We start from the raw sequence: 17,876 nt of genomic DNA on the forward strand, positions 1-17,876 counted from the left end.
AGAACTTGGTGACCAGATCATGCATATCTTTACATGACACCCTTATTTATTACGGGACTGCAAATACATAATCACATTCTACCTATTGTGTCCACCCTATTATGGATGGTAAGCTTGCAAGCAGGATCCTCACTCTTCCTTTAACTGTGAGATACTTTGTGAAGTCTTTATTGCCTGTACATATCCCCGTTTATTGTAAAATGCTGGGAAATATGCTGACGCTATAGAAAAAAATAATTGCACATAAAAAATAAAATAAGTCACCATTTTGTGTATGTAGCTCAAATACAGAATGTTTTCAAAACAGGAGACATTTATTTACATTGGTATATCTCTATTCTTACATCAATGTGACCTTTGGGCTGCCACATTATGTGATACTTTGGATAGAGATGGCAGCACCCCGATCGTCGGATGGGAGCCCTGCAAATCGCAACTTACCTGCCATCATCATTCTGTTCCCTCAATTAGCTGGGCCGGGGATGACCGCAAGTAAGGGGTGATATGCAGTAAAAGGCTCTGAAAATCGATTTTTTTTTTTTAAATTGAGAATCAGTTTCTGGATGTCTGGAATTACAGTATAATAGAAAGCAGCAGTTCAGCCTCCTGTGTTATTTTTCCCCCCAGAGCAGCGCTCTTGGTTGTAGATCACCAGCAGTCACTGCAATGGTCCTGTACTGTACTCCGGCTACGACTGGCTTGCAAAGAAAATTCTTGGCCCTAGCGGTTAGACCCTCACTAACCCACCAGCAGAGCAGTTCAAGATCCCTTCAGGCTTGATCACCCCCAAAGCACCAGACAAGTCATCTCCCATCCACTTTTATTTTACATGCATAATATTTCAGAGCCCATTGACCGGACTTTATGCATCAGATGGTTTGTGCCTCATTCCCCAAGAGCTGGTACAAAAAGAAAAAAAAAAAAAAAAAAAACGAATCTGAAAACCTGAAACATTATAAAACGACAAAGAAGGACTGTACAGAAAATTATACAAACATAAATTACAACCCCCCCCCCCACCCAGAGCGGAGCCGGCGGCCCCCAATACTGGAACAGAGGCTCCGGCAGATGTCCACGCGGCACTGGAGCCTCCGTCCACTCAAGCCTCACAGGATCCATAGTCAGTGCCTCTGGCGTCTGCCACCAGTCACTCGCATGTGTTCAAAAAAGACACAATATCCCGTCCTCCATGTCCAACAGTAATGGAGAATGAATAGCAAAGAGGAGAGCCACCGCCACAGAGTCACCGCTCTGGGTCCGGCTCGCAGTGCATGATCCGGATCTTCTCCGAGCAGTGCTTTTTGTGCGCGGGCCAGTCTTTCTGTTGGCACTGGGTACCACAGTATCTCGCTAGTTGGCATCTACCACAAATATTAAACTCTCGTAACTGCAAGAAAAAAAAATTTAAATTACACCGAAGAATTCGAAAATTCATCCATGGCTGCTTCCCCTCCAGTTACTGCTGCGTGCATTGACTTAAAGGGATAATCCCTTTAAGTAGGTGCATCCTCATCATTCCTACGATTACATAGTGATGTCGTGTTTTAGGGATTATACAAAATTGGAAAATTCCTTTAAATAGGGCTGTGCTTGATACCAGGCACAGCCATCTAGATGAGGGGGCGCTGTTTGTTTAAATGTCTGCAATTAGCAGGGGACACTCCAAATACAGGGCCGATTATGTCACCACGTCCCGACCCCTGGGAGATGTAGCCAGAATGGATGAAAGGACACCCCACATCAGTCAAGACACTGATCCCCTCCCATCATCATCAGATTCCGGCACACACCTGTTTCTCCATCATTGTACACGGGGGATAGTGACATTCGTAATAAGTGCAGGAATTCTCCTCCTCCCGGACAACCTCTCCATTGGCGTTGTAGCAGCGGGTGACGTTCAGCAGGGGGAACAAATCTTCAATAGGGTCAGTGGGGAGCTGCTGTATGGCCAGCCAATATAGGGACTGCTCCCTACAGAAGAAGAGGGAAACATCCAGCAGTTAGGCACGATGTCAGTACACAGTGACTGCACCAGAAGAATAGTGAGTGCAGCTCTGGAGTATAATATAGGATGTAACTCAGGATCAGTAATGTATGTACACAGAGACTGCACCAGCAGAATAGTGAGTGCAGCTCTAAAGTAATATAATGTAAGTACCCTGTGACTGCACGAGCAGAATAGTGAGTGCAGCTCTGGGGTATAATCGGGATGTAACTCAGGATCAGTAATGTAATGTATGACACAGTGACTTAAACCAGCAGAATAGTGAGTGCAGCTCTGGAGTATAATACAGGATGTAACTCAGGATCAGTAATGTAATGTATGTACACAGTGACTGAACCAGCAGAATAGTGAGTGCAGCTCTGGGGTATAATACAGGATGTAACTCAGGATCAGTAATGTAATGTATGTACACTGTGACTGAACCAGCAGAATAGTGAGTGCAGCTCTGGGGTATAATCAGGATGTAACACAGGATCAGTAATGTACTGTATGACACAGTGACTTCAACCAGCAGAATAGTGAGTGCAGCTCTGGAGTATAATACAGTGCTCATCATTACCTCTGCTTGCTCGACACTTCCTCTACCTCGGGTTTCCAGCCCCAAGGAACCACCTGCAGGTTGTCCAGTCTATTATCCACAGTGATGCCGTTGAGGTGCAGGACCTGGAAGCCGGGTGCGACACCTCCTTTATGCCTCTGCCTAAAAATAAAGATGATGTGAATAAATGATGGGGAAGTTAATTAACCCGTGAAGTGTTGTCATCTATGAAACCGAACCTCCAAAACTAAGACAAAGCCGCAAGTGCATGAGGACGGGGAAGCACTCACCATAACAATTCGTGGAGCAGGCGCCCCGACCCTCTCCCCTTGTACTTGTCGAATGCGTACGCAAAGATCTTTGCACCGTTCCCATCAGCGTCGACCTCCATTCGAGCCTGGGAGAGGGGAAAAATGTGATATTAGCAGAATATTCCTGTGCACTCTGGAGTCTCCCCGCATAAGACGTCGGTGGCCTAATAATTCCTCAGCTGCTGCAAACTACGACTCTCAGTTTGCTTGCTTGTTGGGAGTTGTACTCTATGTAAAAGTTGGAGTGCTGCTATAATGGGAAAATATGACCCCTGCTGGGAAACTGCAGTATAAGGCTGCCGTCACACTAGCAGTATTTGGTCAGTATTTTACATCAGTATTTGTAGCCAAAACCAGGAGTGGGTGATAATACAGAAGTGGTGCATATGTTTCTATTATACTTTTCCTCTAATTGTTCCACTCCTGGTTTTGGCTTACAAATACTGATGTAAAATACTGACCAAATACTGCTAGTGTGACGGCAGCCTTACACCCCGCCGCTCGTACAGGGGAGGTCTAGATAAGGGGGTACTGCAATGACTGCAATAAAACTGCTTACTTCAAAAGAATAGTTGTCCACCAGCGGGATGTCTTGCTCATCAATGAGGGTATACTTTATCTGGAGGGAACACAAACATTGGGTTAGTGCCAATTCTGCAGCCTTCTCTCTCTATCTCTGCTTTATGTCACTCAATTGAAAAACATTGTTTTTTTTTATGTCTGGATATAAATAGTCTGAATAGTTCTTATAGCTGAGGGTTTGTTACAGTTGCATACAATCCAGCAGCACTGATCTAGCCTGTTCTGAGAGTTTGTAACATTGTATCAATCTAAGATCAGACACCAGATTGTGCTCACTGGATACAAGTGTAACGAACCCTCAGCTGAACAAATGATCAGAACAGATCTTATTGTAAGTGGGATTTCTAGCAAAGGATTAGGAACTGAAACCCCAAGTCTGGAGTTGCAGTGCTCCCCCATGGGCGCCAGCGGCAGTGTATGTGACAAAGGTCTCTGGGACGCCGGCAGCTCCAGGTACTGAAACACCCATCATGTGGGAACAATCTGCACATCTTACACAATCCCAAAACTAATACCACCCCTGATCCATGGCAGCAGCGGGCAAGAAGGACAGGAAGGCGACAGCGTGACATAATGGGAGTTGTACTGGAGAATCACAGACCTAACCACCCACTCTGCACTAGAAGACTGTCCTCACATGCTGGATAACAATGCAAGCTACTACTCGCTGCTGTCAGGCTGCAAACAACATACCTAATGTTAAAACTGGGGGACCAAAAGCAAAGGGCTGCATGCTGCACCGTGTCCCCCCAAACTACACAGAAAAGCATAGGGCTGCAAGCTGCACCGTGTCCCCCTAAACTACACAGAAAAGCATAGGGCTGCACGCTGCACCGTCTCCCCCCCACCCCCAACTACACAGAAAAGCATAGGGCTGCAAGCTGCACCGTGTCCCCCCAAACTACACAGAAAAGCATAGGGCTGCACGCTGCACCGTCTCCCCCCCACCCCCAAACTACACAGAAAAGCATAGGGCTGCACGCTGCACCGTCTCCCCCCCACCCCCAACTACACAGAAAAGCATAGGGCTGCACGCTGCACCGTCTCCCCGCCACCCCCAACTACACAGAAAAGCAGAGGGCTGCACCGTCTCCCCCCCACCCCCAACTACACAGAAAAGCATAGGGCTGCACCGTCTCCCCGCCACCCCCAACTACACAGAAAAGCAGAGGGCTGCACCGTCCCCCCCCCCCCCCCAACTACACAGAAAAGCAGAGGGCTGCACGGTCTCTCCCCCCCCAACTACACAGAAAAGCAGAGGGCAGCATGCTGCACTGTGTCCCCCCCCCCCCCTCCCAACTACACAAATCAGGGGGCTGCATGCCACTCTGGGTCCCCCCAACTACACAGAAAAGCAGAGGTTTTCCCCCTTCTCCACCCCCCCTACACAGAAAAGCAGAGGGCAGCATGCTGCACTTTGCCCCCCCCCCAGGTTCACAGTTAGGGGGCTGCATGCTGCCCCGTGTCCCCCCAACTACACAGAAAAGCAGAGAGCTGCATGCTGCACTATGTCCCCCCCAAATACACAGATGCGCAGGAGGCTGCATGCTGCATCGTGTCCCCCCCCAATACACAGATGGGCAGGAGGCTGTATGCCACACTGTGTCCCCCCCCCCCAAATACACAGATGGGCAGGAGGCTGCATGCCACACTCCCCCCCCCCCCCCAACTACACAGAAATCAGGGGGCTGCATGCTGCACTGTGTCCCCCCAACTGCACAGAAGGGCAGGGGGCTGCATGCTGCGCTGTCTCCCCACAACTGTACAGAAGGGCAGGGGGCTGCATGCTGCACTGTGTCCCACCAACTGTACAGAAGGGCAGGGGGCTGCATGCTGCACTGTGTCCCCCCAACTGCACAGAAGGGCAGGGGGCTGCATGCTGCACTGTGTCCCCCCAACTGCACAGAAGGGCAGGGGGCTGCATGCTGCGCTGTCTCCCCACAACTGTACAGAAGGGCAGGGGGCTACATGCTGCACTGCCTCCCCACAACTGTACAGAAGGGCAGGGGGCTGCATGATGCACTGTCTCCCCACAACTGTACAGAAGGGCAGGGGGCTGCATGCTGCGCTGTCTCCCCACAACTCTATAGAAGGGCAGGGGGCTGCATGCTGCACTGTGTCCCCTCCCAACTACACAGAAAAGCAGAGGGCAGCATGCTGCACTGTGTCCCACCAACTGTACAGAAGGGCAGGGGGCTGCATGCTGCACTGTGTCCCACCAACTGTACAGAAGGGCAGGGGGCTGCATGCTGCACTGTGTCCCACCAACTGTACAGAAGGGCAGGGGGCTGCATGCTGCACTGTGTCCCCCCAACTGCACAGAAGGGCAGGGGGCTGCATGCTGCGCTGTCTCCCCACAACTGTACAGAAGGGCAGGGGGCTGCATGCTGCACTGTGTCCCACCAACTGTACAGAAGGGCAGGGGGCTGCATGCTGCACTGTGTCCCCCCAACTGCACAGAAGGGCAGGGGGCTGCATGCTGCACTGTGTCCCCCCAACTGCACAGAAGGGCAGGGGGCTGCATGCTGCGCTGTCTCCCCACAACTGTACAGAAGGGCAGGGGGCTGCATGCTGCACTGTGTCCCACCAACTGTACAGAAGGGCAGGGGGCTGCATGCTGCACTGTGTCCCCCCAACTGCACAGAAGGGCAGGGGGCTGCATGCTGCACTGTGTCCCCCCAACTGCACAGAAGGGCAGGGGGCTGCATGCTGCGCTGTCTCCCCACAACTGTACAGAAGGGCAGGGGGCTACATGCTGCACTGCCTCCCCACAACTGTACAGAAGGGCAGGGGGCTGCATGCTGCGCTGTCTCCCCACAACTGCACAGAAGGGCAGGGGGCTGCATGCTGCACTGCCTCCCCACAACTGTACAGAAGGGCAGGGGGCTGCATGCTGCACTGCCTCCCCACAACTGTACAGAAGGGCAGGGGGCTGCATGCTGCGCTGTCTCCCCACAACTCTATAGAAGGGCAGGGGGCTGCATGATGCACTGTCTCCCCACAACTGTACAGAAGGGCAGGGGGCTGCATGATGCACTGCCTCCCCACAACTGTACAGAAGGGTAGGGGGCTGCATGCTGCGCTGTCTCCCCACAACTGTACAGAAGGGCAGGGGGCTGCATGCTGCACTGTGTCCCACCAACTGTACAGAAGGGCAGGGGGCTGCATGCTGCACTGTGTCCCCCCAACTGCACAGAAGGGCAGGGGGCTGCATGCTGCGCTGTCTCCCCACAACTGTACAGAAGGGCAGGGGGCTGCATGCTGCACTGTGTCCCCCCAACTGTACAGAAGGGCAGGGGGCTGCATGCTGCACTGTGTCCCCCCAACTGCACAGAAGGGCAGGGGGCTGCATGCTGCGCTGTCTCCCCACAACTGTACAGAAGGGCAGGGGGCTGCATGCTGCACTGTGTCCCACCAACTGTACAGAAGGGCAGGGGGCTGCATGCTGCACTGTGTCCCCCCAACTGCACAGAAGGGCAGGGGGCTGCATGCTGCACTGTGTCCCCCCAACTGCACAGAAGGGCAGGGGGCTGCATGCTGCGCTGTCTCCCCACAACTGTACAGAAGGGCAGGGGGCTACATGCTGCACTGCCTCCCCACAACTGTACAGAAGGGCAGGGGGCTGCATGCTGCGCTGTCTCCCCACAACTGCACAGAAGGGCAGGGGGCTGCATGCTGCACTGCCTCCCCACAACTGTACAGAAGGGCAGGGGGCTGCATGCTGCACTGCCTCCCCACAACTGTACAGAAGGGCAGGGGGCTGCATGCTGCGCTGTCTCCCCACAACTCTATAGAAGGGCAGGGGGCTGCATGATGCACTGTCTCCCCACAACTGTACAGAAGGGCAGGGGGCTGCATGATGCACTGCCTCCCCACAACTGTACAGAAGGGTAGGGGGCTGCATGCTGCGCTGTCTCCCCACAACTGTACAGAAGGGCAGGGGGCTGCATGCTGCACTGTGTCCCACCAACTGCACAGAAGGGCAGGGGGCTGCATGCTGCACTGTGTCCCCCCAACTGCACAGAAGGGCAGGGGGCTGCATGCTGCGCTGTCTCCCCACAACTGTACAGAAGGGCAGGGGGCTGCATGCTGCACTGTGTCCCCCCAACTGCACAGAAGGGCAGGGGGCTGCATGCTGCACTGTGTCCCCCCAACTGCACAGAAGGGCAGGGGGCTGCATGCTGCACTGTGTCCCCCCAACTGCACAGAAGGGCAGGGGGCTGCATGCTGCGCTGTCTCCCCACAACTGTACAGAAGGGCAGGGGGCTACATGCTGCACTGCCTCCCCACAACTGTACAGAAGGGCAGGGGGCTGCATGATGCACTGTCTCCCCACAACTGTACAGAAGGGCAGGGGGCTGCATGCTGCGCTGTCTCCCCACAACTCTATAGAAGGGCAGGGGGCTGCATGATGCACTGTCTCCCCACAACTGTACAGAAGGGCAGGGGGCTGCATGATGCACTGCCTCCCCACAACTGTACAGAAGGGTAGGGGGCTGCATGCTGCGCTGTCTCCCCACAACTGCACAGAAGGGCAGGGGGCTGCATGCTGCACTGCCTCCCCACAACTGTACAGAAGGGCAGGGGGCTGCATGCTGCACTGCCTCCCCACAACTGTACAGAAGGGCAGGGGGCTGCATGCTGCGCTGTCTCCCCACAACTCTATAGAAGGGCAGGGGGCTGCATGATGCACTGCCTCCCCACAACTGTACAGAAGGGTAGGGGGCTGCATGCTGCGCTGTCTCCCCACAACTGTACAGAAGGGCAGGGGGCTGCATGATGCACTGCCTCCCCACAACTGCACAGAAGGGTAGGGGGCTGCATGCTGCGCTGTCTCCCCACAACTGTACAGAAGGGCAGGGGGCTACATGCTGCACTGCCTCCCCACAACTGTACAGAAGGGTAGGGGGCTGCATGCTGCGCTGTCTCCCCACAACTGTACAGAAGGGCAGGGGGCTGCATGATGCACTGCCTCCCCACAACTGTACAGAAGGGTAGGGGGCTGCATGCTGCGCTGTCTCCCCACAACTGTACAGAAGGGCAGGGGGCTGCATGCTGCACTGTGTCCCCCCAACTGCACAGAAGGGCAGGGGGCTGCATGCTGCACTGTGTCCCCCCAACTGCACAGAAGGGCAGGGGGCTGCATGCTGCGCTGCCTCCCCACAACTGTACAGAAGGGCAGGGGGCTGCATGCTGCGCTGTCTCCCCACAACTCTATAGAAGGGCAGGGGGCTACATGCTGCACTGCCTCCCCACAACTGTACAGAAGGGCAGGGGGCTGCATGCTGCGCTGTCTCCCCACAACTGTACAGAAGGGCAGGGGGCTGCATGATGCACTGCCTCCCCACAACTGCACAGAAGGGCAGGGGGCTGCATGGCACACATAACACCTGCCTTGCTGTCCTAAAGGGGTAAAGTTGGAGAAAAGGCAGCCCATTCCTCCTGGTCACTGCGCCCTCTAGTGGTGGAGTACATTAATACACTCGTGCAGGACTAGATGTGACCACCAGAGGACGCAATATTAGTAACACGCTTGCAGCCAGGACGCCCCCGTGTGGTTGGTCGGCTTTCATTGCAGGAGTCCTACTGTCCCCTGCTCACCACGCCGGTCAGTGGGAGACTCCAACGAGTCTCCTCCCACAAGCGGGTGTGTCCACACGAGACCTACGTATCGGCGAGTATTACCCCGACAATTACCCCTCGATATACCGGTCCCCGGGGTCTAATCGTGCGACGCCGCAGCTGGGGGCGCTCACCTTACCGGCCACCCGGCCGAGGCGCACGATGCCAAGCTTGAAATCTGTCATGGTCGGTGCGAGGTGAGGGAGTGACAGCCAGACGCACGCCACTCTGCCCTGCTCGTCCGTCGCCGCCTCCCTCTGTTACGCCACGCCTTCGGATGACGAGCCCCTCCCACTTCGCCGGTACCGTGGAGGATCGGCCGACCGGGCTCTCCCCGACGCCACACGAGGGAGACCTGGGCTGCCACGCACCGCCTCTCCCCCGACCGCGCTCACAGGCGACACCCAGAAGGGGCGGGGCCTGTGAATCCAACAAACCAATCAAAGACGGCAGCGAACGAAAAGCTATTGCGCGTGGCCGGTAGACGCCAGCCAATCAGCGCGTCTGGTGGGCGGGACTTGTCGCCTACTCCTGACATCACAAGGGTTACAGGCGGAGCGTCTGAGTAATGACGTCAGTTTCGCGGGAAAAGAAAAGGTTTTTGAGCGCCAGAAAGTGACGTTAACACTGGAGGAACAGGTGGTACGATTTAAAGGGCCAGTGTACAACTCCAGGCCCCTCAGCAGGAAATGACAGGTCTTTCTTGCAGAATTTGATGCATCTTGCTGCCCCTATGTTGGGGTCCAAGGAATCCTTTACTAGTATTTTTATGTGGTCGGATGAGGGGGAAAAAAAGCAGTAACCTTTATATAAGGCCCCGGTGTGCTGGGAGTGTTCTGTATTTAAAGGGGTGGTCCTCTCTGGAAACACTGATTTTCCTTTAATGCAGGTATTTTGGGTCAGTTTTGCATTTGGGTTTCATCAACAACTTTGCCTCCTTTTGGCTTTTTACAGTTTTTTTTAATTTTCCTGTACATTCAGCCATAAATCAGCTGCCAGGAGCTCAGAAGGCAGGAAAGGGGTACAGACCCCAGCCAGAGCTCCCTGGTGCATTCTCTGTTAACACATCCTGCAATAAGCCATTCACCTGCATCACAGAGGATATAGGGTGCAAAATATTTCATGGAACCCAGCAAAAACGATTTTTAGACAAATAACCTGTATTTAAGTAAGAGGGGAAATAAGTCTGTACAGGTCAACAATCCCTTTAAAGTTACTAGGTGATACATTGTATGTGCGATCGGGGGTCTGACAGCCGGGACCATCATCGATCTCAGGAAAGGGGCTGTGAGGTGTCCTCTGTAGAATAGAGGCTTGACCTCGTATGTGCTGCTCTGCTCCATTCATTCCACAGAAGAGTACTGAGCGCAGCGCTCTGCCCTGTCCGCCAGTCCAATACAGAATGCATGCGCAGCCCCCCCTACAAATGTAAAATGTCCTTTCTTGGGATCTCCGCCGCCGGCCCCTGCTGATCAGCATGTATCCTAAAAATAGATGATCGCTCTCAATATTGGGAATAAACCTTTAACTTTATTCTGGGATTCTGAAGTTTCAGCGATGCCATGTTTTATGTTTTTTACTAATTAATAGTGATGAGCGAATATACTCGTTACTCGACATTTCTCAAGCACGCTTGGAGGTTCTCCGAGTGTTTTTTAGTGCTCGGAGATTTAGTTTTCATCACCGCAGCTGAATGATTTACATCTGTTAGCCAGCATAAGTACCTGTTTGCTAGGGAATCCCCACATGTAATCAAGCTGGCTAACAGATGTAAATCATTCAGCTGAGGTGATGAAAACTAAATCTCCGAGCACTAAAAAACACTCGGAGAACCTCCAAGCGTGCTTGAGAAATGTCGAGTAACGAGTATATTCGCTCATCACTACTAATTAACTTAAATCCTTCATTTTCTGATTCTCTCCAATCTCGTCCACAGCAGCTGATGGGGCAGATCGTCTGCGCTCACCCTGCTCATGTATGGCAGGACGCAGGAAACCCCACTTTATGTGGAATCTGCTGGGGTCGTCTGGACATGAGACCCTCAGTCCCAATTCACAACTTTTTATTTATTTTTTCCTGGTACTCAAAAAATCGATTCCCATTGATCTGTGCGCTGGATCCGATGTTCAACTGTTTTTGGACCTTTGATTATATTACTAACTAGCTGACGAGAGAGGCCGCCAGGCCTCGACCAATCAGCAACGGGCACAGCGACGATGATGTCATAAAGGACGTAGAAATCCCACGTTTCTGATTCAGCGACGGGCACAGTATCGACGTAGATGTCATAATGGTTGCCATGGCGACGATGATGTCATAAAAGTTGCCTCGACCAATCAGCGACCGGCACAGTCTGCCGCGAATTCTGGAATCATCATTGTCCATATACTACGGGGACATGCATATTCTAGAATACCCGATGCAGACAGACGGAAAAACCCTTAGACAATTATATATATAGACTAGATTGTGGCCCGATTCTAACGCATCGGGTATCTATATATATATATATATAATTGTCTAAGGGTTTTTCCGTCTGTCCTGGAAATCCCGCATCTCTGATTGGTCGAGTCTGCCGCGAATTCGCCTCAACCAATCAGCGACGGGCACAGTATCGACGTAGATGTCATAATGGTTGCCATGGCGACGATGATGTCATAAAGGTTGCCTCGACCAATCAGTGACGGGCACAGTCTGCCGCGAATTCTGGAATCATCGTCTATATACTACGGGGACATGCATATTCTAGAATACCCGATGCGTTAGAATCGGGCCACAATCTAGTATAGTATATACCTGTATGTCATCTCCTCCTGTATATAGTATATACGTGTGTCATCTCCTCCTGTATATAGTATTTACCTGTGTGTCATCTTCTCCTGTATATAGTATGTACCTGTGTGTCATCTCCTCCTGTATATAGTATATACCTGTGTGTCATCTCCTGTATATAGTATATACCTGTGTCATCTCCTGTATATAGTATATACCTGTGTCATCTGCTCCTGTATATAGTATATATCTGTGTCATCTCCCCTGTATATAGTATATACGTGTGTCATCTCCCCTGTATATAGTATATACGTGTGTCATCTCCCCTGTATATAGTATATACCTGTGTGTCATCTCCACCTGTATATAGTATATACCTGTGTGTCATCTCCCCTGTATATAGTATATGTGTGTGTCATCTCCTCCTGTATATAGTATATACCTGTGTGTCATCTCCCCTGTATATAGTATATACCTGTGTCATCTCCCCTGTATATAGTATATATGTGTGTGTTATCTCCTCCTGTATATAGTATATATGTGTGTGTTATCTCCTCCTGTATATAGTATATACCTGTGTGTCATCTCCTCCTGTATATAGTATATAACTGTGTCATCTCCTCCTGTATATAGTATATACCTGTGTCATCTCCTCCTGTATATAGTATATACCTGTGTGTCATCTCCTCCTGTATATAGTATATACTTGTGTCATCTCCTCCTGTATATAGTATATACCTGTGTCATCTCCCCTGTATATAGTATATACCTGTGTGTCATCTCCCCTGTATATAGTATATACCTGTGTGTCATCTCCCCTGTATATAGTATATACCTGTGTCATCTCCCCTGTATATAGTATATACCAGTGCGTCATCTCCCCTGTATATAGTATATACCTGTGTCATCTCCCCTGTATATAGTATATATCTGTGTGTCATCTCCCCTTTATATAGTATGTACCTGTATGTCATTTCCTCCTGTATATAGTATATATCTGTGTGTCATCTCCTCCTGTATTAGACCGCGTTCACACGTTATTTGGTCAGTATTTTTACTTCAGTATTTGTAAGCTAAATTGGCAGCCTGATAAATCCCCAGCCAACTGGAAGCCCTCCCCCCTGGCAGTGTATATTAGCTCACACATACACATAATAGACAGGTCATGTGACTGACAGCTGCCGTATTTCCTATATGGTACATTTGTTGCTGTTGTAATTTGTCTGCTTATAAATCAGATTTTTATTTTTGAAGGATAATACCAGACTTGTGTGTGTGTTTTAGGGCGAGTTTCATGTAGTTGTATGTGTTGAGTTGCATGTGGCGACATGCATGTGGTGACTTTTGTGAGATGAGTTTTGTGTGGCGACATGCGTGTAGCAACTTTTTGTGTGTCGAGTTGCATGTGACAGGTTAGTGTAGCAAGTTGTGTGCAGCAAGTTTTGCACATGGCGAGTTTTATGTGTGGTGTGTTTTGAGTATGTGCAAGTTTTGTGTGAGGCAACTTTTGCATGTGTTGCAACTTTTGTGCATGTGGCAATTTTTCCACGTGTGCAAGTTTGGCATGTGGCAAGTTTTCCATGAGGTGAGTTTTGCACGTGTGGCGAGCTTTGCGTGAGCCTAGTTTTGCATGTGGCGAGTTTTGCGCGTGGTGAGTTTTCAGCGGCGACTTTTGTGTTTCGACTTTTATGTGGCGAGGTTGGTGTATGTGTGGTGAAATGTGCGCTGAGGGTAATATGTGTTCAAGCACGTGGTAGTGTGTGGCGCATATTGTGTGTGTGTGTTCATATCCCCGTGTGTGGTGAGTATCCCATGTCGGGGCCCCACCTTAGCAACTGTACGGTATATACTCTTTGGCGCCATCGCTCTCACTCCCCCTTGTTCACATCTGGCAGCTGTCAATTTGCCTCCAACACTTTTCCTTTCACTTTTTCCCCATTATGTAGATAGGGGCAAAATTGTTTGGTGAATTGGAACGCGCGGGGTTAAAATTTTGCCTCATAACATAGCCTATGACGCTCTCGGGGTCCAGACACACACACACACACACACACACACACACACACACACACACACACACACACACACACACACACACACACACACACACACACACACACACACACACACACACACCCTTTATATATTAGATGAAATAACAACTGCTGGATTTTCCAGGAAACATGGACACCATCAGTGAGCTCTCCCTCTTTTTTTCTAATTGCAGATCTATTCACTTTAAATTGAATGCAATCAGATGGTGCAAAAGACGCCGGAGACGTGACGGTTCCAGATGATACAAGCGGCGATTGTTGCCATCAATTTTGCAAATATGATTTTTATTTTTTTTCTTTAAGTTGCAATTGGGTGAGCAACAAGCAGAGCCCCAATTCCCTACCCCCTTTAATTATACAGCATAGGTGCAATTTACACCAACCGCAGCTCTATAATCCGGGTGCATTATTGCCACAGAGTGATCGAGCTGCAACAACGTATCAGTGCAGCTGAGAGCGAATTCTCCAGACTGAATCCAATTGTATCAAACCCTCAGCTGTGATTACTGGGCACAATGTGTAAATGCTTCTTCAGCACCTATTATCACAGGACTTCAAGGGTATGTGCACACGTAGTTAGAGCTCTGCGGATTTTTCCGCAGCGGATTTCAGAAATCCGCAGGTAAAAGGCACTGCGTTTTACCTGTGGATTTATCGCGGATTCCTATTATGGAGCAGGTGTAAACCGCAGCGGAATCCGCACAGAGAATTGACATGCTGCAGAATGTAACCCGCAGGGTTTCCGCTCGGTTTTTTTCCGCAGCATGTGCACTGCGGATTGCGTTTTCCATAGATTTACATTGTACTGTAAACGCATGGAAAGCTGCTGCAGACCCGCAGCAAAATCCACAACGTGTGCACATAGCCTAAGGCTATATTCACACTTTGCGGATTTTGCTGCGGATCCGCAGCGGATTTGACCGCTGCGGATCCGCAGCAGTTTCCCATGAGTTTACATTTCAATGTAAACCTATGGGAAACAAAAAACGCTGTGCACATGCTGCAGAAAAATCCGCGCGGAAACGCTGCGGATTACATTCCGCAGCATGTCACTTCTTTTCTGCGGATTTTCACCTGCTCCAATAGAAAACTGCAGATGAAAATCCGCAGAAGAAAACGCAGTAAAAACCGCGATAAATCCGCAGTAAAAACCGCGATGGGTTTTCACTGCGGATTTTGCAATTCTGCTGCGGAAAAATCCGCAGTGGAATCTGCAGAGTGTGAACATAGACTAAAGGTACCGTCACACTAAGCGACGCTGCAGCGATACCGACAACGATGTCGATCGCTGCAGCGTCGCTGTTTGGTCGCTGGAGAGCTGTCACACAGACAGCTCTCCAGCGATCAACGATCCCGAGGTCCCCGGTAACCAGGGTAAACATCGGGTTACTAAGCGCAGGGCCGCGCTTAGTAACCCGATGTTTACCCTGGTTACCAGCGTAAACGTTAAAAAAACAAACACTACATACTTACATTCCGTGTCTGTCCTCCGGCGCTCTGCTTTCCTCTGCACTGTCAGCGCCGGTCAGCCGTAAAGCAGAGCGGTGACGTCACTGCTGTGCTTTCCGGCTGGCCGGCGCTGACACAGGATGCAGGAGGAGTGCAGAGAAGCAGAGCGCCGGGGACAGACAGCGGTAGGTAAGTACGTAGTGTTTGTTTTTTTAACGTTTACGCTGGTAACCAGGGTAAACATCGGGTTACTAAGCGCGGCCCTGCGCTTAGTAACCCGATGTTTACCCTGGTTACCAGTGAAGACATCGCTGGATCGGTGTCACACACGCCGATCCAGCGATGTCAGCGGGAAGACCAGCGACGAAATAAAGTTCTGGACTTTCCTCAGCGACCAACGATCTCCCAGCAGGGGCCTGATCATTGGTCGCTGCCACACATAACGATTTCCTTAACGATATCGTTGCTACGTCACAAAAAGCAACGATATCGTTATGTGTGACGGTACCTTTATAGTATTTACAGGCCCCCTAGACTCCAGGGCTGAGTGTGACTGCTGCCCCCCGGTAGGTAAATGCAACCACAGCAAGGGAGGATACAACTTCTAACCAACACATTTGGAAGCACAAAATCTTGCCTTTCTAAGGTGGTATGTCCCTTTAAATTTCCCCAAATGCTCCATTATTTTCTTCCAGGACATTTCCACACTGCAGAGTATTGCACTGGCCAAGGGTTCAGCTTGTTTAGTCTGTCCGCTACATTCTGCAGAATCATAGGATCAAGCAAGTAACACATGACTGCATTATCAGACAATAAATGGTTAACTTGCAGTCTGTAGCCATGGAGCCACATAGCCCTGCATAGTAGCATCATACACAAAACGACAGACTTTCAGTGAATGTTCTTAGGCTAGGTTCACATTTGCGGTTGAGTCCACAGCGTATTGTCCACAACCGCATGCAAATGCATGATAACACAGAGTTTTTTATCCGCATCAGCTTACGCACGACAGCAAAAAACCCCGCAACGTTTGCATGCATTTTTGCCTGCGTTTGCACTTTTTATGCGCATGCGTTTGATATTTCTAGGAGGGCGTGTCTAAATCAGTTCCTGGACATGCGCAGTCCTAAGTACGCAAGCGCATCGAACGCATGAGTACGCAAAGACATGCACCTGCGTCTACAATTTTAAAGATAGGAAATCAAGACGCATGCAGATGTATGCATCAGAAACGCTGCGGACACAACGCAAATGTGAAACCAGCCTAACAGAGGAGGCAGTGCGATGGCTCCTAATGGCCAATGCGGGGTGTGCTGATGATGCTTATGGGGGTCATCACAGGTGCTGCGCTGTCTGCTGCTCTGCCTACGGTTTGGTCGCTGCAGACACTGCGAGTCGGGCAATTCTGCTTTTCTCCTCTGGCGCTGGAGGAACAGGACGGCTGGCTCCACAAGTATTCACTGCTGGTCAGAACGCACGAGTAACCCCGATGATGCTGACCCTGCAGAACAATTCTCTAAAAGCTGCTACTAGCAGAGCCAAGGATGCAAAATGCTGACTGCAGCCCCTCCGGGGGGAGCTCAGGGCATATACACAACTGTCCCCCCGAACCGAAGATTGCAGGGGGCTCGGTCCTTAGTGACCGCTAGTCTTACCAGGCAGAGGCCAATCTGTGGTGGTGCAAATGGAAAACTCTGAGCGCTATGTTTAAAAGTAGTGGACAATCCCTTTAAAGAAACCCAGTCAGCAGGATGGATCACTAAGGGCTCGCTCAGACTGGCAGATAGCTCAGCTGATGTGTCACCCGCTCCGATGTTACACTATGGGGCAGAGGCGACTAGCAGGGGTGTAACTACACCAGGTGCAGGGGTTGTAATCGCACCCGGGCCCTGGAGCCTAGGGGCCCTAAAAGTCCCTTTGGCCTATAGAAAAAGACTATTGCTATTAAAGATTTAAAGTATTTGGGGGCCCGTTGGAGCTTTCGCATCAGGGCCCATGAGTTTCAAGTTACGTCATTGGCGACTAGCGTTATCTTCTCATGTCGAGTCGGCAGAAGAAAAAAAAAAATCTATGGGAAAGTGTAAGGCCGGCGTCACACTCAGCGAATGAATGGAAACTAGGTCAATGACCTGTAGTTACCTTCATTCGCGGTGAGGCGCCCTCTGCTGGTTGTCCTCATATGAACTCGAGCCTGGGAACTCTTCTGATTTTTTTCCCACGCTCGAAGGACATCCAGCAGAGGGCGCCTCACCGCGAATGAAGGTAACTACAGGTCATTGACCTAGTTTAGATTCATTCGCTGGGGTTTTACAGTCAGGAGCATAGCTGCATTATAGCAGAGCTCCTGGCTGTAAAAAAAATGAACCCCTGAAGATGGATTTACATCGTGGGACGTGACAGATCCTCGGAAGGTATGGATATTGTTGGTTTATTATTTTTTCTTTGTCACAGAGCGAGGGTCTTCAGGTGGATTGCCAGAATAATAAAATATTCAAACAACCTGTGTTTTTATTTCATTAAAAGACTTTTTAATAATGTGTTTG

General features: G+C 50.7%; 1 protein-coding gene across 1 annotated transcript; it reads right to left on the minus strand.

Annotated features, from left to right (window-relative positions):
• Positions 1-300: 300 nt before the first annotated feature.
• Positions 301-9,451, minus strand: ZMYND19 (zinc finger MYND-type containing 19). Its single transcript, XM_069747695.1, has 6 exons — positions 9,193-9,451; positions 3,414-3,473; positions 2,834-2,940; positions 2,565-2,705; positions 1,791-1,971; positions 301-1,387 (listed from the first exon to the last, which is right to left on the minus strand). The coding sequence occupies exons 1-6, from the start codon at positions 9,241-9,243 to the stop codon at positions 1,244-1,246; spliced, it is 684 nt and encodes a 227-aa protein (XP_069603796.1). The 5' UTR covers positions 9,244-9,451; the 3' UTR covers positions 301-1,243.
• Positions 9,452-17,876: the final 8,425 nt, after the last annotated feature.

The sequence above is a fragment of the Ranitomeya imitator genome, chromosome 2 (assembly GCF_032444005.1).
Source record: "Ranitomeya imitator isolate aRanImi1 chromosome 2, aRanImi1.pri, whole genome shotgun sequence".
NCBI lineage: Eukaryota > Metazoa > Chordata > Amphibia > Anura > Dendrobatidae > Ranitomeya > Ranitomeya imitator.

What these genes read in the sequence shown, in the direction of transcription:
- ZMYND19 (XM_069747695.1), bottom strand. Translation starts at nt 9,243, where the DNA reads ATGACAGATTTCAAGCTTGGCATCGTGCGCCTCGGCCGGGTGGCCGGT. An exon ending in TGGACAACTATTCTTTTGAA is followed by an intron (nt 2,941 to 3,413) that starts GTAAGCAGTTTT and finishes CCCCTCTCCCAG; the next exon opens with GCTCGAATGGAGGTCGACGC. An exon ending in GTACAATGATGGAGAAACAG is followed by an intron (nt 1,388 to 1,790) that starts GTGTGTGCCGGA and finishes TTTTTCTTGCAG; the next exon opens with TTACGAGAGTTTAATATTTG.